This window comes from Equus asinus, chromosome 2 (assembly GCF_041296235.1).
Source record: "Equus asinus isolate D_3611 breed Donkey chromosome 2, EquAss-T2T_v2, whole genome shotgun sequence".
In the NCBI taxonomy this organism is placed as follows: domain Eukaryota; kingdom Metazoa; phylum Chordata; class Mammalia; order Perissodactyla; family Equidae; genus Equus; species Equus asinus.
Genome location: NC_091791.1, coordinates 3,553,477 through 3,576,846, shown reverse-complemented (window position 1 = coordinate 3,576,846; position 23,370 = coordinate 3,553,477). Strand labels below are relative to the sequence as shown.

The window sequence follows — 23,370 nt, the reverse complement described above, 5'->3', positions numbered from 1 at the left end:
GCTCCTGGGTAGACCCGCTTGTTGGGGCCATTCCCAGCCCTGTGCCCAGCCGTGGTCACTGCAGCCCCTGACCACCACCCGGGGCCATCAGTGCATGGGCAGAGCCTGAGCCTGCAGTGCGGGGGCTCTGGGGTGTCCCCAGTCCTGTGCTCAGCTGTGGTCACTGCGTCCCTGGCCACGGCCATGGCCACCTGTGTAGGCAGAGCCGGCAGCACTGGGGCTCTGGCCTCCCTAGTTGGGTGCTGACTCCTCCCAGGGAGCTCCATGTTAGCAAGTTCCAGCAGACGTGCGGGTGTTCATTTATGCTTTTTATAGTAGCTAGAGAAGATGTTATCGCAGCTTGAGAACAGAAATTAAAATATGTATCCTTCAGGTGCAAATCTACTGTACTTACAGTTTTACTGTTTCTCTGCAGGGGGCTCCATTAATCTTGTAACAGTGAAATTCCTAAGGAAATTAATTCCCTCCAGTTGGGGTTACTCTCAACTGGTCTTTGGGGGTGGAGTAATTGGAATTTAACAGTCTCTCTTAGAGGAAAGGAAACAGTGGCCATTTCACTTGAATAACAACACTTTTTAATGCCATACTTTGCCCATTAAAAATGCCTTCTCATTCTTTCCCTTCCAGTACCCCTTGTGTCTCTCAGCTCCTCTTGTTAGGGTTTACAGAGACCTGGCCAGGCGGGAATTCACTTCCAAGTCCTCGTTTATGCTCACCAAGTATTCTCTCCACTCTGGGTTATTTGTGCACACTAGTACACAGCCCTGTGCCCTGCAGCGGAGTAACACTGGATTGACCACAGGAATAAATGATGCATTATCAAAAGTGCATGGCTAAAATATTCCTTTGCTGGTTTAGGAGCAGTAAATGTTAGCTGTCGTTACCTGGGAAAATAATTACCCCTCAGTGTCTCTCTCTCACACAGACACATTTTAAAATGGGGTCTTTAAAATGGGGTCAATTCACAGATGTAGGGTGGAGCGCCTTCGCTGCCAGGAAGGCCCCCTGCAGTCCTGTCTGGTGCTTCCGTTCTCCCAGGCCAAGACTTCACCCTGAGGCCCCCAGAGCCCCAGCTTCCTGATCCCCATGCTCCTGGCCTGTGAAGTGCATACAGCACCCTCGGGGAAACCTAATTGTCCCACCAGGGCTGTCCTACTGTCCTGGGAGAGCTGTTCCTGGTTCCTGACCAAGCAGGGCCTGGGAGCCCAGGGGAGGCCCCTGTTCAGAGGGCACTTAAGATGAAGTGTCACTAGGTTCCCTAGGGGGATCACCCCGCCCCCAAGAGAGAATAGGACATGGCTAAAGGATGCTTCCATATGGAGTCAACAGAAGGTCAGCGCCTGGGATGAACCCACATTGGGGACACAGGCCAAAATCAGCCCCAATATCTTGCTTTTCTGTTTTTGAGCTTTCCAGCACTAACAGGGAAAGCCAAGTGCAGAGTATTCTGTAACAGCCAAACCAGTTTAATTTTCTAATGACGAGGTTTTCCCTCTGGGCCTGAAAATGCTTAGAGAGGCCTGGGCTCCCTAGAGTGTTAACGGCATGCCATGCCAGATGGGGTGTGTGGTGGGGCAGGAGAAGAACTTGAGGCAGGAAAGGGAAGGCCCTGGGGAGACTCCTAGCACTGCCCCTTTCCTGCTGTGGGTCTGGGCAGTTTCCGTGGCTATAAAGTGGCAGTTGGCAGTGATGGTTTTTACATTGCCAGCTCAAGGAGCACTGAATGATAAATACAGACATGTGGCTCTGGCTCACGGCTGAGTGGAGTAGTCTTTTGTTTTCCAAGTCAGAGCTTTTTTTTTTTTTTTTTTTTGGTGAGGAAGACTGTCACTGAGCTAACATCTATGCCAATCTTCCTCTATTTTGTACGTGGGACGCTGCCACAGCATGGCTTGATGAGCGGTGTGTACGTCTATGGCTGGGATCGAAACCCATGAATGCTGGGCTGCTGAAGCGGAGCACACGACCTTAACCCCTATGCCACTGGGCTGGCCCCTAGTCAGAACATTTTAAAGCTCAGAGGTCACCTGCTGACCCTTAGGCCTGTTGATACCAATAGTGACAACGGCAAAAGGGCAGAAGGCAAAATGTTATCTGGGAGTTTCCGTAACATTTTTTTCTTTTTTAAGTAGGGAACATGCTTGGCAGCTGGTATATGGTACTTTCAGCAAATTCCATTTAAAGGAAAAAGTAAGATTTTTGAAACTGCCCCACTAGAGGAGTGATTACGGCTTTTTTGGGAAAAGATTCACTATAGCACATTTCCCTAGTGCATCACAATTTCATTATTTTTTAAATTACAAAGCCAGTCCACGATCTTTGGAAAAATGCAAATGACACTAAGTAGATAAGGTAAAAAGTGAAGGTCCTCCCTTTATTTTTTGAGGAAGATTAGCCCTGAGCTAACAGCTGCTGCCAATCCTCCTCTTTTTGCTGAGGAAGACTGGCCCTGAGCTAACATCCATGCCCATCTTCTTTGCTTTATATGTGGGACGCCTGCCACAGCATAGCTTGCCAAGCAGTGCCATGTCGGCACCCGGGATCCGAACCAGTGAACCCCGGGCCGCCGAAGGAACGTGCGAACTTAACCACTGTGCCACCGGGCCGGCCCCTGGTCCTCCCTTTAAAACTCCCCTATTTTCACTCTCTAGGGGTTGGCTCTCCTAACACTTTGGGGGACATCCTTCTGAAGATCTTTTTCTAAGCTACATTCAGCTACGTATAGTTGTACATTTTATTTCCATATAATTCTGTTTAACAATGGTCATCAGAGTACACGTCCTGTTTTGCAACATGCTGTTCCCCCGCAACGCATTTTCTTTCATAGTAATCTCTAGGCCTGATTTACGTTTTTTTTTTAAACTAACCTATTTTTTTTTCTTCTCCCTGAAGCCCCCCAGTACATAGTTGTACATGCTAGTTGTAGGTTCTTCTGGTTGTGTTATGTGGGATGCCGCCTCAGCATGGTTTGACAAGTGGGGCCAGGTCCACACCCAGGATCCGAACCCGCGAAATCCCAGGTGGCCGAAGTGGAGCACGCGAACTTAACCACTTGGCCACTGGGCCGGCCCCCAAAACTGACCTCTTTATTTCAAAATAGTTATTGAGTCACATGCATTTATAAGAAATAATACAGAGCTCTTGTGTACACTTTCCCCCAAAGATAGCATCTTGCAAAACTGTACTAGAATCACAACCAGGATGCTGATCGTCACACAGTCCACCCATCTTTTTCAGATTTCCCATCTTTCCTTGGCCTCCTCTGCGTGTGTGTATTTTGTTTTATGTAATTTTATCCCATATCTGGGTTTGTGTATCTACCACCACAGTCAGGACACAAAACAGTTCCTCATCGCTCTCCTATTGCATTTTAAAGAGTGTAATTTACCATTTTCAGTGACATCTACTTCTCAGGGGGAGACACACAAGTAATCGGGCTCCTCAAAGCCACTTTCAACCAGTAGAGCAGTGCTGCCAAGAGAAGACACAGGTGAGCCACAGGTGAAAGTCACCGAAGTAATTTAAAAGTTTCTAGTAACCACATTAAAAAGGTAAAAAGTGGAAATTTTAATTTTAATAACATAGTTCACAAAACCCAATATATCCAAAATATTACCATTTCAACATGCAATCAATAAAAAATTATTAATAAATATATTTCATTTTTTTGTACCAAGTCTTTGAAACTCGATGAGCTCGCTCTCCATCAGCTGCACTAGTGAGCATGTACTGAGCACCTACTGTGTGCCAGGCTCTAATACAGGCACAGAGATAGAGGCTCAGTTCCTGCCCTTGATGAGAACTGGGGCTGGAGGAGGAGACAAGCTCAGTTCCAATGCGGAGGGATGTGCACATGACAGCAGTAGCACAGGGTGCCCTGAGCACAAGAGAAGGCTCCCCGGGGCCTGCCCTCAAAGCCGGTCCAGGGCCTGAGAGCTGTCTAGGAGGAGCCCCAGGTGTCAGGGTGGGAGGACGGCCTTCAGCGAGATGGGAGCTACAGGAGGAGGGGCGCTTTGGAGGGAAGGCCCAACGTGGACTGGGGACATCCAATAGGAGATGCCCCTCCCTAAAGAAGATGTACACGGGGCTCTGGGGGCACGGGAGGGCTCTCAGCTTGCACTTGAGGGTTCCCTGGCAGTTGAAGAAACTAAGGGCGTGGACAAAATTACCCAGGCGGGAGCGTGTGAGGGAGGCATGACAAGGCAGAGCAGAAAGGCGGGGAGAGGACACTACCTGGAGAGTAAAAATTAGGGGGATGCCAAGCGGAGCCAGGGAAGGCCCCGAGGTTAGAGGGGCCCGTGTGAGACGGGTGGGGGTCCTGGAAGCAGGAGCGGGATCCTGGAAAGGATCATCGGGGGGGTCCTGGAGCTGGGCCTGTGGTCCCGGGGGGCGGCACACCTGCCCAGGCTCTGCTTCTCTGAGGTCACAATGGGTGATGGGTCTGCGCACGGGCTGCGCCCGGGGGTGGCACCACCGCGGGCGCCTGTGGCCGGACACGCGGTAGCGCGGGTTCGTGGTCCGTCAGGACCGGGTTTGAAGCGCCCTGTCAGTGTTGAGATTCGCAGACGGCGCAACCTTCCTCTCCCTGACCTCCCCTTCCATCCTCCGCTTTACGTAATTTCATTTCAGATTAAAATTTCCGCTTGTTAAATGGGCAGACCTGACTTCACTTACCCTCAACATCACACACGCGCACGCCCCTGTCCTAGCTGCTGGAGCAGCCGCGAGGAAGGTCCGGAGGCTCGAGAGGAGGAGCCCCGAAGGCCGGAAGCTCTAAGCTTCCGCAGCCTGGAAGCCCACCTGGCGCGGTCGGACGCCCCCGGGGTCCGGGTAGTTCTGGTCTAGCTCGCTGAGGCAGGGGGCGGGGCGGGGCGGGGCGGGGCTTCCGCGCGCAGCCGTCCTGAGGCCCCGCCCCGCCGCCGCCCGCACTCGATTGCTCCTGTCTGGCGGCGGCAGCATGGCGGCGGGGGCGGCTGAGGCGGCGGCGGTTGTGGTGGAGGTCGGCTCGGCCCGGCAGTTTGAGGAGCTGCTGCGCCTCAGAGCCAAGTAAGCGGGCCGGCGGGCGGCGGGGCGAGGGGACGCGGCGGCGGCGGCGGCCTCGCAGGCGGCGGCGGTGGGCGGCCCGGCTCCCTCGCGCCCGGCTCGGCTGGGCCTGGGCGCCGCTGCCGGCGCGGTCCGGACCCCCGGCTCCCGGCCCGGAAGAGGAGGGGGTCCGAGCGCCGCCGGCCAGGCACTCGGAGACCCGGGCCCCGACCCTGCCTGTCGCCTGGCGGCCGGGGCCTGGCGGTGACTCAGCCTGGCCAGGGCGCGGGCCCCGACGCCGGTGCGCAGCGGGCGGTCAGGAGGCCCGGCGGGGCGGGTTCGGCCCCTGTCGAGGGGACGCGGGCGGCGCTCGCGGCCTGAAGCGCGGCCGCGGACGAGGGTTTCCTGTCCCAGGAGCCGGTCTACGGGGCTGCGCTCGTGGCACCCGGGCTTCTGGCCCGCGGAGGACTTCAGGAGACCCTCGCGGTGCCCAGAGCCCGTGTTTGGGGACCGATAGAAATCCTGAGCCGTATGGACACGTGCAGGTCGGAGCGCACGGGGGCCTTCCTGGTCGCAAGGCCACCTCTCCTTGGAGCGCCCTCCGGGTCCGGTTCTCGGCGGTCTTCCTAGTGGGGAGGATGCGAGCGCCAGCGGCGGGTAGCCTGGGAGTCAGCCACCTACTAGTCACGGGACCCTTGGGCAGGTTTCATGGCCAGGCCTCAGTGTCCTCCGTGGGAGCTGGGTTAGACTCGCGCCCGCCTCGGGGCTGGGCGGGTTAGATGGGAGGATGCGCGTGGCCGATGCTGCATTGCCTTGCATTCACAGCGCTCGGAGGGCGTCAGCCTTCGGCATTTTCGGCGTGGAGCAGTGGGCTGGCGTGGAGTTCACAGGCAGTAAATACTTATTGACCTGAATGCAGTGGGATTGTGGATTAGAGGCAGGTCGTATTCTGATTGGGAGAATGAATGAGACGGAGAGGGCGGGTGAGATGGGGGAGTTGCTTTTGTTGAGAACCGGGTTAAAAGTGTTAGTCTAAACAGTGCTTTTGGCATTTCAGGTTTGCCTGGAAAATTGTTAAAAAAAAAAAGGGGGGGGGGTCCTGGAAATGACGTTTACTCTTTGATGAAAGGCGGGTTCTGATTCATCAACAGTCCACTGGGTACTCCAGTGGCGGCCTCCTGAAATGAGCAGGGCTTGTGTGCACCTGCCCTTAATAAATGTTTGAACTTAGTATGACCGGGAAGACTATTTTGCTTTTTTTTTTGTTTCACATTTTTTGTTTTTCTGTTTCATTTTGTAAACATAAAAGTTCTGAAAGTAATGCAATTGCTAAAAGTTTAAATGTAAATACCATTTGGATGTTTTCTTGTCTCTGGTCTGTACTTGAAAGGACCCAGAAAACAGTATACCTTTTCCATAATGATTAGTTTAAATGGGCACCTGGGAAATGATATGTGGCATCTGGGGAAGGAATAAATCTCTGCTGATTTTTGTGAAAATGGAAAAGTTTAAGAATATTAAATCGTACTTGTTACTGTAATCATTTAAAGTGTACTTTCCAAATCATCACTTCTCCTCACTTAAAAAATTTTATATGAATGGAAAATTTTTTTTGCTTCAGTCAACTAATCAGATGGTTTGTTATTGAAACCTCAATTGGTCTATACAATGAGGATATTAATACCCATTTGCAGAGTAATTAAGGTTTTGCCCATTTGTAAAATATTTGTAACAGAGTCTAGTGTATGATAGTGTTTAATAAATGGTAGCTTCTGTTACCTGCAGGTGAATAACTGTGGGAGCAGAACACCTTCGATAATAACCATTTATTGAACACTGATTATTTTGCTGATGAACTGAGGTTCATTACATTGTTTAAAATCATATTAGTCAGGATTTGAACCTGGTCTTTCTCTAAAGGTTTTCTGTAAACAATGCACCCTGCATATTGGGCCATCCATGAAGGTGGAGAGAATACTGTTACATCTAATCAGGAGGGGATGACCACATTTATATTTGTTTCAGGCCTATGTCTTGATGTTAGGTATCCTGTACTTAATTGGAAAGTGGAAGTTAAGCATATGAATATGAGAATATTGTGGATAGTTTAAAATAACATTAATATTGTTCTTTAATGTTTTCAAAGTGCTTTTATATTTTTGTTTGATCTTCCTAACATCCCAGGATGTTACTTATTGTTATTTTACAAATGTGGAATTTAAGTGAAATTAAATTACTCTTCAAAGCCGCTTTAGTAGGAGTGGAATTTAAGTTGTGTGGGTGTCCTTTTCAACTTTTTGCGTACGTTGGCTCTTACTGTTAAAAAGTTTGGTAACCTATTTTAATTTAAAAAAATATATATTGTGAGCATTTTCCCATTCATTAAAAATTACTTGAAATATGATTTTTAATGGCTTTATAATATTTTATTACATGACCATTAAAAAAACTATATTGTTGGGGCTGGCCCCCGTGGTCGAGTGGTTAAGTTCGCGCACTCTGCTGTGGGGGCCCAGGGTTTCGCTGCTTCGGATCTTGGGTGCGGACATGGCACTGCTCATCAGGCCACGTTGAGGCGGCGTCCCACATGCAACAACTAGAAGGACCTGCAACTAACATATACAACTATGTACTGGGGGATTTGGGGAGATAAAGCAAAAAAAAAAGGAAGATTGGCAACAGTTGTTAGTTCAGGTGCCAATCTTTAAAAAAAAAATTATATTGTACAATAGATTTTTGCAGTTATTTTCTGTGTAAAATAATGGGAAAGTATTCATATTCATAAATCTTTGTCTCTTTAATTACTTCCTGAGGATCGATACTTAAAGTGTGTAAGAAATTTCTGAAAGATTCCAATTTAATTTTAACCAGCAGGATATGAAAGTGCTTGTCTAACTCCATCCTTTTTATCATTGAATATTTAAAAAATGTTTCTTCAATCTGGTAAAAAGTGGTATCCCAACTTTTTCTTTTTTTTTTTTGAGGAAGTTTAGCCCTGAGCTGACTACTGCCAATCCTCCTCTTTTTGCTGAGGAAGACTGGCCATGAGCTAACATCCATGCCCATCTTTCTCTACTTTATATGTGGGACACCTACCACAGCATGGCTTTTGCCAAGCGGTGCCACGTCCGCACCTGGGATCCGAACTGGCAAACCCTGGGCCGCTGAGAAGTGGAACGTGCCCACTTAACCACTGCGCCACTGGGCCGGCCCCAAGAATCCCAACTTTTAAAAACATTGAAATTGATATATTAACTTACATAGTGTAATAAAATGCACAGCTCTTAATTGTTAGGTTTGATGAATTTTGACAGTTGTATATACACAAGTAACTTTCATTCAAAAGAAGACCGTAGACCCCAGAACATTCTTAACCCCTTTCCAGTAATCCCTCCCACTGATCTGCTTTTGTTACTATAGGTTCGTTTTGCCTGTTCTTGGACATTATGTAAAAGGAGTCACGCAGCTCCTGTTCTTTTATGTGTGGCTTGTTTTGCTCAGTATGTTTTCGAGGGTCATCCATGTGTCTATAGTTGGTTCCTTTTTATTGCTGAGTAGTATTCCATTGTATGAATATACAACAATTTCTCCAGTTTGTGGGCATTTTGGTTATTTCCAGGTCTGGCTGCTGTGAACAGTCTTGCACACATTCTTCACTTCTCACCATCCCTTAGGCCTGGGAGCTTCCCCTGCATCCTCTGCAGAGGCTCTGTGAGGTGAGGCTGGAGTAGGCAGAGGCTCACGTGCAAGAGTTTTGAGGGGCAGATAGATCTCTTCTGGCCTGCATTCCACCGGCTGGAACTCAGTTCCAGGGCCCTAGACAGCTGTGAGGAAGACTGAGGAATGTAGTCTAGCTGTATGTTCAGGAGGAGAAGGAAACAGTGCTTGGTGAAACACACCTAAACAGGTCCTCCTCTACCATAGACCTTGAGGCTGACCTCTCACACGTTGAAGCTTCTGAGTTCTGCTGGATACAAATTATAACCCATTGATTGGGGGTGCTACAGTGTGTCCTTCCTGCCTTAGATGAGTCTTCCTTAGGGCCTCCTGCTTTCATCTTGTGTGCCCCTTGGCGGCTCTCCCTTCTTCTTCATTCCTATCTGTGACCCCTCTCCTCCATTTTCGTTTGTTTTAGAAATGACCTTGCTGCCTACCTGGGAAAACAGGACTTCCAGAAGCATCTCCCCCAGCTTTCCTTCTGCTTGCCCCTACCCCAACACCTACACATTTATTTCTAGCCTTACCCATTCTTGATTCCTTCACTCCTAATCCAGAGGACACTGTCCCTCTTCCCTAGGTGAATTCTCCTCTGCTTCAGATTTCCCCTCTCCTGCCGCCTCTGAGAGCTTACGTCCTCAGTTCTCCCTGTTGTCTTCAGCCTCTCCCTCTCCACTGCTCTCTCACAAAATAAACTGAAGATTTTCTTGAATTAAAAAAAGAGCCCATCCCTTGATTCTCTCTTTGCCTCTGCCTAGTTTTCTCTCTGTTTATAGCCAAATCTGTTTTTATTTTGCTGAGGAAGATTTGCCCTGAGCTAACATCTGTGCCAGTGTTCTTCTATTTTTTAGCATGTTTTCTGCCAGCACAGAATGGCCTCTAACAGAGCCGTGTAGGTCCGTGCCTGCGAACCGAACCCAGGCTGCTGAAGCAGAGCACACTGTTTACAGCTGAATCTCTTAAAGAGTAGATTTCTAGCCATCTCTACTTGCTCATCTTCAGTTCCGTCCTCCACTTGCTGAAGTCTGACTTGTGCTTCTACCATCCACTGGAATTACTCTCACCATTGCTAGTTGCCCTTTCCTGCTGCATTGGATGGTTGTTACTCCTTCCTTCTTGACTTCTGTGAGACCCTTTAACCTTCCTGTACCTCTTTGTCCCTTCTCTGGTCTGCCACTTGGGCTCCTTTTCTTTCATCTGTCCTAACTTTCTGCTGGTGAGCCCAGAGGCTCTGACCTCAGCCTCTTCTTTATCTTCCTGTATGGGTGAGCATGGCGCTGGCACTATTTCTTAATTCCCAATTCTGCAGATCAAGCTCCGACTTCTTTCTTGAGCTCCAGGCCATCACTCACAGCCGAGTAGCCTTCCTTTCCTCTCAGGTTGGCAGCTTCTTACTACAATTCATGGCTTGTGCCACCACCAGCCATCAGTCATTAAGCCAGAAACTTGGTATCAGCTCTAGACTGTGCCTCCAATGTCACCATATCCTCCCCCTCCTACTCTGAATTCCACTCTCCCGATGCCTGGTGGTCGACTTCTTCTCTCACCTGCGTTATTTTACTGGTTTTACAGTTTGTCACTTCTTTCCTTGCCCACAGGTTAGTTGTCCTTGGTTCCTTTCTCTGTGTAACATTTTTTTTTTTTTTTTTTGTTAAAGATTTTATTTTTCTCCCCAAAGCCCCCCGGTACATAGTTGTATATTTCGTTGTGGGTCCTTCTAGTTGTGGCATGTGGGATGCTGCCTCAGCGTGGTCTGATGAGCAGTGCCATGTCCGCGCCCAGGATTCGAACCAACGAAACACTGGGCCGCCTGCAGCGGAGCGCGCGAACTTAACCACTCGGCCACGGGGCCAGCCCCTCTGTGTAACATTTTAAACTGTATTTTCTTCCAGATTTGCCAGGTTTTTTGGTTGGGAGGATTATATTTGAATTTAAAATTTTATAAAACTGAGGTTTTTCAATTGGCTATGGGGATAGAGTTAAAGATATCTTTGCCAAGATAATTTTATATGAAAGTAGTTGATAGATATACACTGAGATTCCTAAGAATTTCATCAACAATTTGTTAACCCACTATTCTGTCTAGTTATACTATCAATTTTTAGAAGATCTTTTGTAGCACAATATAAAAAAGTATGTCTTTGTAAAAAGCAGATCTATTTTTCCTTTGTTTTCTGCTTGCATGCCTTCCTTTTCAGCATTTTATTCCTGTTCCTGTGGTCACAATTATGCTTCTTCATCATAGAACCATGTTTAAAAAGTAAGTACTAACATTGATAGTAATAATGCAGCTGCAGTCATTTTTCACAAACATTGTGCCTCGACAACAGGAATTTAGTTTCCACCTTTCCTAAGGGTCTGAAAATATGGTTGATTTACATGACTGTTGAGATGGGTGAATACTCAGAACTATTCATATGAACTATTGACTTGAGAAACGTCATTAACTTGAAAATTCATCCAAAAGATTCTCAAGACCTTGCAAGTCCTTATAGCTCAGACTATGTTTAATATGACAAAAGTCTAGCAGTACAAAAACAATTCAGGCAGTTCTTGTTAAGGTTGGGTTTTTAATTTTTTTGGTAATGGAGTTTATACCAGTATTGCTTTTTTCTAAAGATACTGTATTTTTAAAAACTGCGTTTTTTTGATTTGCAGGTCCCTTGTGGTGGTCCATTTTTGGGCACCATGGGCTCCACAGTGTGCTCAGATGAACGACGTGATGGCAGAGTTAGCCAAAGAACACCCTCAAGTTTCATTTGTGAAGGTATTACATTTTCATTGTCATGTCTTTTATGAGTTTGATTCTGCTTTATTGGTTACAGTACATTGTATTAACTAACATAAGGGAGGAGTGGTGTGGAATTCCACATGTGTATAATTGGTGTTGGGATCTGTTATTCTTGCAGTAGATTATTCTTAAAAATCTTAAAATACTTTTGCATTTCTCCAGTAGTGAGTAGTGTAAAAATCACCCCACTTTCCCGAACACATGCTTGGGTGGGAGGACAGGATGAGTCCACAGCAGGATGGACAATGTGGGAATGTTTGTGAACAAAAGCAGACTAGATCATTCACTCTGGGTAATTGTAGTTTTAATATAGTAAAAATTTTAAAAAGACTTATTTCATTGAAAAGCTAGGTGTGATGTGGAAAGTGATTCAAGAAAGACTATGTAAAAGCTGCTAGAACCCGGGGGAATGGGAAGAAGTTGCTCTCTGGGGTTGGATAAATGCAAACCTGGAGGAAAAACTGAAAATTTTTCTAACCTGTTCAGGAAGCAGAGGAAAAAGGAAGCTAGACAGTTTCTCTCTTGTCTTCTTTGTTTTCACTCCATTTTGCATGTTGTCTTCTTTGTTTTTACTCTGGTTTTGTGTGCTCTACATTCCTAGTATCTTTCTTGGGTGGGTAAGTACTAGGAAAGTGATAATTGTGACTGTGGATGAGTTCAATTGTTTTAGCATATTTAGTGTTATCATTCAGAACTTGGTAGTGGTTTAGGCAACAAGGCCAAAATATGAGTTGAGAATCTTAGGAATGAATTATTGGGAAGGAAGTCACACTCAGTATTCAGAAGCCTGAATCCTTTGGATTTAAAAAAAACCAAATGAACAAAAAAACAAAGCTTTATTTTGTAAAACCAGAATTTGTGAATTCAGAGGACATATTGGCAAGTGTACTCATATATGTGGTTAAAAATGACATCAGCTGTATTTGTCTGTAAGCCACTTTTTATGTAAACTGAAAACACAGAATTCTGACAGGCTAATTCATTTGTATAGTAGGTGATATAATTTTAGACGGTTTCTATTTAGATAAGTGTACTTTGAATAGGTATTGCACTTAGGTGATTCAGAAATCAAAACAGTGTAAAAAGATGTACCTTGAGAAGCCTCACCCCACTCCTTGCCCTGTCAGCCCTATTGTCCCCCCCATAAGTAATTGCTTGTATTAATTTTGTATGAATCCTTCTAGTGTTTCTTTATGCAGATAGAACCAGTATGAATATAATAGATAGCTTTTTAAAATTTAAGAACTTATTTAAAATTCCAATGAAATGTGTAATGTAACCTTAGAACGTAACCCTAAAGTGTCCATTATAAATAATAGAAGGGGACATTAAAACTGCATGTTTGGTCAGTGATAAAAGATAATGATTACAAGTGAAATAAATGATTAAACATTTCAATCATGAGATTAATCAAGGTGATGGTAATTGTAAGTCTGCTTTTATGTGTATAATGTTACTGGTTTAGGTAACACATTGTTCTTAGCTGCCATCTGAATGATTTATTTAAAGTGACTATAGAATTATTTCTCACATTGGTACCAAACTTGGCAGTGAGATTTTAAGTTGTTCAAGTGCTTAAGTGTCTCGTCAAGCCAAGGGATCGGAAGCACTTATCTCTTGGGGATACCTGAACCCGACTGCACCTGCCATCCATGGGGCGGGTGGCAATGCTAGATGGGTAGTTCATCCAGGCGTCGTTACTTTCTGGTGGCATAGTTTTTCTTTCATTAGACATCATCAAGGGCAAAGACAATTTGCCTGGAGTTTGTAAGGTAGGTAATTTAAAAGGTCACAATTGCTGAACAATACTGAGCAAATGAGAAGTAAAATACTTGAGAGACGCATTGGCATTTCCCAGTACAAGAAGCGTGTGGTTCATTTCAGAATAGCGTTCTTTTCTTAGAGAGCTTTTTGAAACTTCTGGGGTATAGAACTGATGTTCTACTACCTCTGTGTCTTTTAATTTTTTTTCTTAGTCTCTTTTTTTAAGTGGTTAATAGTTTGGCATTTTTGGCTTGTGAAGTATAGAGGTTAGTCGATTCTGTGACTTAGGTTTATAGAACCATTATGTAGGTGATCTTAAACATGATGTTTTAGTAGTTTGATTGTAAAGTTTTGTGACTATAAACAGTTTCTTATTTCGTTGATGATGGCAAAATATACTGAGAAAAGTTAGCATACATTTTTGGTCTGAGTAGTTTGTGTTAATTGGAATAGATTGCTGAAAGGCAAGGCTTTCGTAGTTATTGCATCTGAATCCCCTCATTTCCTGCACTGATGAAGTGAGAAAGTGCACCCATGCTCTTTCCTGTGTCACGTTTGTAACATGTGATGTTCTGCTCATGTGCATCGTCTCCCATATCTAGTCAGATCCTGAGGCTCTGATATTCTCACACCTCCAAGGGCTTAGAGGAGATACATGAGTTATTTCTATTCCTGAAATCTCATAGAAACCTTCCATTTAGTCAGAATAAGATTAAATAGCTAATTAAAATGTCAGGTACTTTTCCTTTTTAAATTGTATAAAGTCAGTTTGTTAGCACTTTAAAATGGGAATACATGTTTATGATTTAATCAATTGGTAGATAGAATCTTTCAAGATACAGTATCTGGTAGAGGGGCAGGAAAGAGGAAGAATAGCGTAAGGCTTCTTGGGTGACGAAAAAGTTGGGTACCAGTAGTTGTGTTCAAAGTCCAAATCAAATCTATTTTTTTATAGGAGTGGCAATTGACTATTTTTTAGTTTTGTTTTATTTTTTAAATAAAAACTGTATATTAAAGTGTATAACATGGTGATTCACAACAAATCCATTTTGTATGAAGTCTTTCCTGTATACCCTGTGGCTTTTCTTTGGTCTCTGAACTTAGTCTGTGCCATTGGTTGGACTACTAGGGGAATGTCTTGTAGTTTTGTCTCTTCTGTCATTTAATTCCTGTTTTGATTGGCTTCTTGACTAGGTGGTGGGAAACTTGAGGTAGGGACCTTTACCTTACCATGTTCTCTCTCTTTTTTTATTGCTTTCCTTCATGCAGTTAGCTCCCACCTCTCATGCCAGGCTGCCCACCCCAATTCCAGTGTAGTACCCTCATCCTACTAGACTGTGGTACTCATTTAACCATATAATGCACTTGAGTGCAAAATTTTCAAAGTCAGACTTATCAGCTGCCTGGTGGATGAGATTTTATACAGTTGTATTTCATTTAGTATTAATCTTGTTTGTATAGTAGCTGCTGTATTTGCATTTTACATCCATTGTAACTTCAGATATAAGGTCAAGGGTGCAGAAAGAGTTATATACTTAAATTTGTATTTTTTGATTCCTTAAAGAAATAGGAATTGTTATAGTTTGACTTATTCTTAAGTGTGCAACCATCTTAAAAATACAGGCTCACACTGTTTAACTTCTAAAGGTCTATATAATCAGTATAGATAATTTCTGTAGTTTACACTGTTTACTACTAAATATCTGTACAATTAGTACGTGTAAGCAGACATTGTAGGGCAATTTTCAGAAGGTACCAACTAGCTGTATAATAACTAGGTACCAACTAACTAGCCGAATTCCTATTTTTCAGCCTCAGAATGTTACCTATGGTTATGCATCACGAAATAATGTTTTGGTCAACGATAGGCCACGTAGACGATGGTGATCCCATGAGAGTAGTACCATATAGTCTAGGTGTATAGCAGGCTATACCATCTAGGCTTGTGTAAGTACACTCTATGATGTTTACACAAGGATGAAATCACCTGATTATCCATTTTTCGGAACGTGTCCCTGTTGTTAAGCAACATATGACTGTAGTTTAACAAGGATGAAATAGCCTAAAGATCATTTTTCAGAAAGTATCCCCATTGTTAAGCAACACATGACTGTAGTTTGTTTGGCATCTTAGCATATGTAGGATTCCGTTTTTTAGGAACTCTGAAAATCCCTCTCAGATAATTCTAGTAGAATTGTTAAGTCTTAAAAATATCCTAGTTTTTATCTGTGTTGTTTTGGTAAAAAAAAATCACAATTAACATAGTTTATTAGCTGTTACTGGGCTAAGTTTGGCAAAAGTCTTTTTAAAAAAGTTTTCAGAAATGTTATTTTAAATATCTATTTTGAAATTTGTATTTGACTGACAAAGAAAGAATTTGATTTTGAGAATTTTTCCTTTTGTATCACATGTCACAGAGTAGAAAGAAGCTTCTGTATGAGGTTTAACAAAATGTCCCTGAATGTTGAGTTTAATCGTTCTCTCTTCAACCTTGGAGCCTCAGTGCCACCACTGGCCAGTGGGCATTCCGTTCTTGGCTTAGGAGTAGTGACTACCATTTGTTCAGTATTCTGTCAGAATTTATATATTGAACACTTCTCATTATATGCCATGCATAGTGCTAGTTACTGGGAATACAGAACAGTAAGGGCATAGACAGTAAATGGGTAACACATATTATCAAGGTAATTTCAGATGGTTATAAGTTCTACAAAAGAAATAAATAGGCAGGCTGTGAAAGATGAGGTGGGGTGCTTTATTTAGGTTGAGGCTGGGGAGCGAGAGCTAAAAAATGAAGAGGAGACAGTCATTGGAAAAGCTGAGAGAGAGCTTTTAGGCAGAGGATCAGCAAGTGCAGACTTAGAGGAGGAGGCAGAAGGCCAGTGCGGCTGACGGATAGTGAAGGAGGAAAGGCTGTGGTATGAAGTTGGAGGCGTTGGCAAGGGCCAAGTCGCCTTGTGGGTGATGGTAGAGCTCGGATTTTATTCTGAGACACAGTCTGATTCCTAAATTGATCACTCTGGCTGCTGTGTCTCCGCATGGTTCGAAGAGAGTAACATTGCAGACTAGAAGTAGGTACATCAGTTAGGAGGCTGTTTCACTAGGCCAGGTGAGAGAGATGCCTTGGACAATAGTGGAGAAAGAGTGTTGAAATAATGTCATGGTTTGAGTCGGCTTATGTTTTGGTGGGGAACCCAGAAGACCTGTTGATGGGTTGGATGTTGAGGATGAGGGAAATAGATTAATCAAGGTTGTCTCCTTTTTGATTTGAGCAACTGGATGGATTAAATGAGATAGAGAAGCCCTGGGGAGGAGCAGGTTTAATGGGCGATATCTAGTAGGGATCTCAGTGCAGTTGCTGAATGTATAGCTTGGAGGTGAGGGGAAAGGTCTGGCCTGCATAGAACTTGGGTGTTGTTGCCATATTGTTAGAGCCGTGAGGTTGGATGAGACCACTCTAGGAGAATGAGTGTAGGTAAGAGAAGCAGACTCAGAACCAAGTCCTGGGACATGCAGCCATGTATAGGTTGGCCAGAGGTGAAGGAAGAAGCCAAAGCCTGAGTCTAAGAGTATGAAAGGGAAGAAGAAAACATGGAAAGCCAAAGGAAGGGTGTTGCTAGAAGGTGCATGTTGTCATGCTTACTGAATGACTGCTGAAAGGTCAGTAAAATGAGGAAAAAAGACTAAGCATTGGATTTGGTGAAATGGCAACATGGCAGTGTAGGAGCTTGGCTTTGGAGCCAGACTGCCTCGCTCCGCCACTCAACAGTGTTGTAATCTTGACCAAGTTACCTGACTTCTTTCAGTTCCACTTTCTTTAGTGGGGTGGGTGTAGTGACAGCACCTATTGTTGTGAGGATTAAATGAGTCAGTAGACGAAATACGTTTAGAAGTGTCTGGCCTAGAATAAATCATAGCATTAGCCGTTACTATCCTGGCAGTTTTCAGTGACCTTTGGTAAACTGAAGTAGGCTAGAGAGAGAATTCCCTACCTCTGGATTTATCTTGCTGTAGCAACACCTCTGCTCTCGCCTCTTCTCCAGAGGCACACAGCATACTGCAGGGGAAGTGTCCAAGTTTGAGATTCACAGTACAGGAAGCAAAAGACGTTCCCACCGAAGGCATTCTGTCTGAGATTCCATTCTGGAAATGTTCGTATTTGGTCCTGAAGTCATGTATAAATCCCATCTTTGAAGTTTAGTCTTTCTTTCTGATTGTTGTAGTAGAAAAAGGTAACCATAGTATAGTGAAAAAAGTGTAGACTTTGTTTTAGTCAAACGAACTTGGGTTTGTTTCTCAGCTCTGCTCCTTATTAACTGTGTGTCTTTGGATAGGTTACCTTTTTACCTAGCCATCTATAAAGCTGAGGTGATAATATGCCTCCCACCGTTCCAGGTTGTAAGTAGTCTAGGCACTTTTATTTAAAGGGCCTGTCATGGTTTATGGTGCAGATAGCTATTATTGACCATCTTTGGTCTCTTCTGAATGCAGATCATTTTTAAATATTTATATATTTATTTTCTATTTTCATTGTTACAGTTGTTGTGTTGTTTTATATCCAACAAAAATATTTCCAAAGAGTTTTAGTGCTGCAAAGGTTTTAGGACTTCAGTTGCCCTATGTTCTGGGGAATAGCTTTGTCTTTTTTTTTTTTGAGGAAGATTAGCCCTGAGCTAGCTGCTGCCAATCCTCCTCTTTTTGCTGAGAAAGCCTGGCCCTGAGCTAACATCTGTGCTCATCTTCCTCTACTTTTTATGTGGGACGCCTACCACACCATGGCTTGCCAAGCGGTGCCATGTCTGCACCCGGGATCTGAACCAGCGGACCCTGGCCGCCGCCAAAGCTGAATGTGCGCGCTTAACCGCTGCGCCACCAGGCCGGCCCCTGGCTTTGTCTTTAATGGTACCTCTGGCCCTTGCTCAAGAGGATTTGCCTGTCACCCTGTCACCATTGTCTTTGTCTTATTAAGATCTCGTCTTCTGGGTGCTCATTTGAGGAGAGGTACGTGTAGTGATCCTCTCAGCTTCAGCAGGAATTTCAAGAGGATTATTTGCTTCCCAGAACAGTTTTCAGTAAGAGACCCTATTGGAAATCAGCAGGAATATGAGAAGAGAACAGCTTTGAAAAAAGTATATAGGAATTTCTTTTTATGAGTCAGGATGTTACCTGTTTTGCTCTGGTTTAAGACCATATTATCTTGTTTTTACTTAATATTGCCCCTTTTTTAAAATTTGTATTACTGTTCTGTAAGAATCCAGTAGTACCAAAGACGGGGATCTTAAGTGAACCTAGCCCAGTGCCCAGTGTATGGTGGGCACTCGATAGATGTTAGCCAAAAGAAGGAAAATAATGAACTGCCTTTGTCATCCATCACCTTTTCTGCTCCTCTTTGGTCTGAGCGTGGAATTGTTTGAAAGAAAACAGCACAAAAGTTTCTAAAACTTCAGGAAGAGTCTTTTCTAAATAGCTGTCTCTGAATGCTTTGTCTTCTCTGTTCTTTTTTCAGTTTTATTGGACAGTTTATGTTGATTTCACATGTATATAACTTTATATATAAATACATTAAAAAATGAAAATAATTAAAAGTAGTGTTCCAAAAGGGTCTTCTAAAGAAAAAAGAATTAAGGTAGTAAAAGAGCGTCCAAGAATATTAACTAGAAGATCCAAACCCGAGACAAATGATTGCCTCCGCGTGCTGTCAGGAGTCCTCTGGGCGGATCTGCCGCACTGGCTGAAGCTCTAGAGCAAATAGTATTTCAAGCCCAGGGGAAATCTTTCACTTTTGGAAAAATACAGTATAGATATTTTAAAAACTTTTAACAATATAATTTAAGAATAAATTTTATTTCCTACAGGTATGTGAATACAGATTTTTATTGGTTTTAAAAAGTTTATATTACATTGACAGTCCTATGAGGGAGAGATGCAATATATCTTGGTTTTTTTTTTTTAAAGTATACTGTTCATATAATCCTACATAAATAGCTCACAGTAATTGTGTTCTAATTATTTAGAAAGTGTGTTATTAAATATGTTTCAAATCCATGTATCAGATATCACATCATCTCTTGTTGAGGGACCTCAACGAAGTCATCAGACAGAATGCAGTCATCTTACTTCAAATGCATTTCAGTGTATGAATAGACCAGAAGCAGGTAACCTAGCAAGGTGTCTGCTTAGTGCCCTACAGCCCTGCAGGAGGTAAAAGTAAAATTGATCAGACACCAATAGTTTATGGAAGAAATACTCCTTTTTGCTTCATAATTTGCAGAAGGCTGCAACTGTCAGTCATGATGTACTGCCTCTTGAAATTAGTCAGTAGAGCAAACAGCAAGAATTGCTGTGGGCAGAAAATAAGCACTGTAATCATGACATAACTGGGGTCAGTGATTTATGGATTTCAATATAGTAGTCGCTGCATATGATTGAAAATTTACTAGGTCACTAGTGCACCAAAAATTTTATTCACAGCCTCCAGGCATCTTTTGAAATGTGCAACAAAATAAAAACCTCTGAACCTGTTTTGACACTTCAGACTCGGTGGCTGACATGCCAGCCCAGTGAGTCTCATTTAAATGTAAATGTGTCATAAACTTTTGTACTCTTTGAAAACGTCAACTACTTGAAGGGATAATGCATGTGAAACTGATTTACATGTTGAAATAGTAAAGAAGAACCTTTTTATAATCAAGCTTAAATTCTTTTATTTTAAAGTTGGAAGCTGAAGCTGTTCCTGAGGTATCTGAAAAATATGAAATTAGTTCTGTCCCCACCTTTCTGTTTTTCAAGGTAAGGATAAAGATGGCACAAGAGATCACGCCTCTGTAGTGGGCCGTGGGGCTATCTGTCTCGCTTCTTTACCCGCTCCCCTGATCCCTGAACATTAGGCATTTGCTTGTTCCTAGCTTTGCCCTTTCTTCTTGTAGTTTCATTGTTTGCTTGTCTGGGGGGTCCTAGAAAAGTGACATGGACTGTGGACATCCAGAACCAGGAGCTTCTTGAGAAAAATCCAGATATATTGCTGTAGACCCAAAATGTTCCCTGAGTTGCATCAGAAGTTGGATGTTTAGGGCATGTGCCCGTATGTAATGAAACATCTGGCTGGTTCTGGTTTGATTAATGACTCTTTTAGGAAGCAAATCTGTGCTTCAGGGCACCCCTGGGTGTTACCATAGTTCCCCAAATACCTCATTTATACTTAATAATAGATTCATCCCTGAGAGGTGGGAAAATCCTTTCTATCTTAGGTCAGACTGTGATCTGGTTTGAGTTTGAGATATAGCAATGTTTTCTTTGTATGTTCCCAAAAAGGAAAAAAAAAGAAAACAATTATTTATTTCTAAAATTGAGATGCATTGTAGGCAGTTGGTAATCAGATTTTTAAAAACTTCTCCAATAATAGTCTTGACTCCTTTAAAAATTGCCCAGAACTGTAGATTTGTGCTTGTTGTAATTTTGGAGCCTAAAATATGGAGATGATGAAGGAATGCTGCATGTATTCTAAATGACTTTTTAAACTTTAGAATTCTCAGAAAGTTGACCGATTAGATGGTGCACATGCCCCAGAGTTGACCAAAAAAGTTCAGCGCCACGCATCTAGCGGGTCCTTCCCACCCAGTGGTAATGAGCATCCTAAAGAAGATCTCAACCTTCGCCTGAAGAAATTAACTCATGCTGCCCCCTGCATGTTGTTTATGAAAGGAACTCCTCAGGAACCCCGCTGTGGTAAGAAGCTGCTTTTAAGACAATGTCAACAAAATGGGTACTTTATCAAGATAGGGTACAGTTGGGGCATACATGCTCTTTTCAAGCTATACCATACATCTTACACTTGTGTTCAGATACCTTTGAACATCAGAAACGTTATAATTCCCAAAGGCATTGTATGATTAGGTGATATGAATTAGTTTGCACTATAGTCTCAGAGAATGTTGGAACCAAAAGGCATCTTAGAAATCATCTAATTCATGATCTTTGTTGTACACATAAGTACCTAAAGATGTGATGGTGACTTGCTCAAGGTCACCTGGTAGCAAAGTTGGGCTTAGGTTCCAGCAGCCATATTGCTGTCTCCATTAACGGGCTTTGCCTGTTTAGTTAATTTTGCTATTAACAGTTATCCTCTCCTTCTTGGCAGCCTCCTTTTATTCGCCTGGTCCAAATTTAACAGTTCATAGATGTACAGAATTTTGATAGTGTTCTTGTGTCTGCCCCGTGCACTTTTGCCTTCCCTGTCATCTCTCAACATCTAATAACTGTATTATTCACTCCACTCACTGCCATCATTTCCAATGTATAGCTGCTAGTAATTTAAAGATTCCTAATTCTGTGGCTTATAGTCACTCTTATTTTATATATCATGTATACGCTTGTAATTTTGTCCTTAAGTAAGTTTTAGAGTTATTTGACCCTCTGGGTTTATGTTGTTTTCTTTTTGCTGTGCCTTGTACAACATTATTATGCTACATAATTGAGCATTAATGCTTTTTGATGATGCTGTTGAGAATCTAAGAGTATTTGTTTCAACTGCACAGGAGGGAATTTATTAAGATAGGTGGCAGTAAAATTGAGTGTGCTGTTGATACAATTACTGCATGTCCAGTGTGACTTTATAAAAATAGCCAAGCTTCCAATATAAGTTTAATTGTAAATTCTTCCCTATATGGTTAACATTACATATAAAATTGTGAAAAAGTCTAGTTTTAAATATAAAGTTTCATGATGAACTCTATCTTGAAAAGATGACAAAATGGTTCCTTTATCTCTCAGTTCTACTTGAAAAATTTCCTTTCCAATATTTACATCAGATGCCTCTTATTTATGTATTGAAAAGCTAACTGAATCTATACTAGAGTTAACTAAAGATAGCAACAGACAGTCTCTATTTTGTGGTTGTTTGTTTTTAATAGAGGTTGAAACTGGTTCACTTTCTCCTGTCAAGCATAAAAATAATTTCTGGTACTTTCTGTGGTGACCCAGGGGGTTTTATTCAGGACTTTCATTCAAGTCTGAAGTGCTGTAGAACTAGCTGTAGGGTGTGGACAAACCTGTATGACACGTCATACAGGTTATACTGAGTAAACATATAGTAAAACCAATAGAATATTCTCTTCTTTGGTATTGAACAGTAGCATTCTCTTAATCTTTTCTGAATGATAACCTAGTAAAATTGACAGGTGATAAAAGTGAAGCTCGGGGAAGGTATATTTAGGCACCAGAGGGGAAGGTGGTGTATCAGAGAGCATTGCAGACTGGGTGTCACGACAGGTGAGCTGCAGTTCCGACTGCCCTATGCTGCCTGCCTTGATAACGTGAGGGATAAGTCAGTTATTCCCCTTGTGCCTTTAGTTCTTCTTTGGTGGTGGTGCGGGTTGGAGCCAATCTTGGAGATCCTTTTCAAGATCTCCAAATATGATTATTTAAATAAATTAGAATTACATGTAGAAATAATCATTTTTCTACTTACCTTTTACTTCATTAGACTGAATTTATGATGTATTTCTAGCCATTTTTATATTAACTATCTGATTGGCATTTAGAAGACTGTACAAATAACAAGTTAGAATAAAAAAGAAGCTTTAAAACATCAGAGCAGGGGCTGGCCCTGTGGCCGAGTGGTTGGGTTCGCGCACTCTGCTGCAGGCGGCCCAGTGCTTCGTCGGTTCGAATCCTGGGTGCGAACATGGCGCTGCTCATCGGGCCACGCTGGGGCGGCGTCCCACATGCCACAACTGGAAGGACCCACAACGAAGAGTGTACAACTATGTACCGGGGGGCTTTGGGGAGAAAAAGGAAAAAAAAATAAAATCTAAAAAAAAAAAAAAAAATCAGAGCAATCTGAAGAACATGTTATTAAAGACATTTAGATAATAAAAGACATAATTAGGGAATTAAAAAAAGATCTTTAGATTTATGTGATTTAACAGAGTTTTATTCCATCCTAGTACTTATTTTATTCTTTATAATTATTACAACTGCTTTTTTCCTTTTTCTTTGTTTGCTGAGGAAGATTTGCTCTGAGCTAACCATCCATGCCAGTCTTCCTCTGTTTTGTATTTTTGTATGTGGCGTGCTTC

The 23,370-nt window shown here is 43.0% G+C and overlaps 1 protein-coding gene across 1 annotated transcript in view; it reads left to right on the top strand.

Annotated features, from left to right (window-relative positions):
- The first annotated feature begins 4,736 nt into the window (after positions 1-4,736).
- GLRX3 (glutaredoxin 3) overlaps positions 4,737-23,370 on the top strand; it is a 32,751-nt gene continuing 14,117 nt past the window's right edge. The window contains exons 1-4 of the mRNA XM_044748547.2: positions 4,737-5,046; positions 11,398-11,506; positions 20,009-20,083; positions 20,818-21,019. Of these exons, the coding sequence (XP_044604482.1) occupies positions 4,958-5,046; positions 11,398-11,506; positions 20,009-20,083; positions 20,818-21,019 (475 nt within the window). The 5' untranslated portion in view covers positions 4,737-4,957. The remainder of the gene's footprint in view (positions 5,047-11,397; positions 11,507-20,008; positions 20,084-20,817; positions 21,020-23,370) is intronic.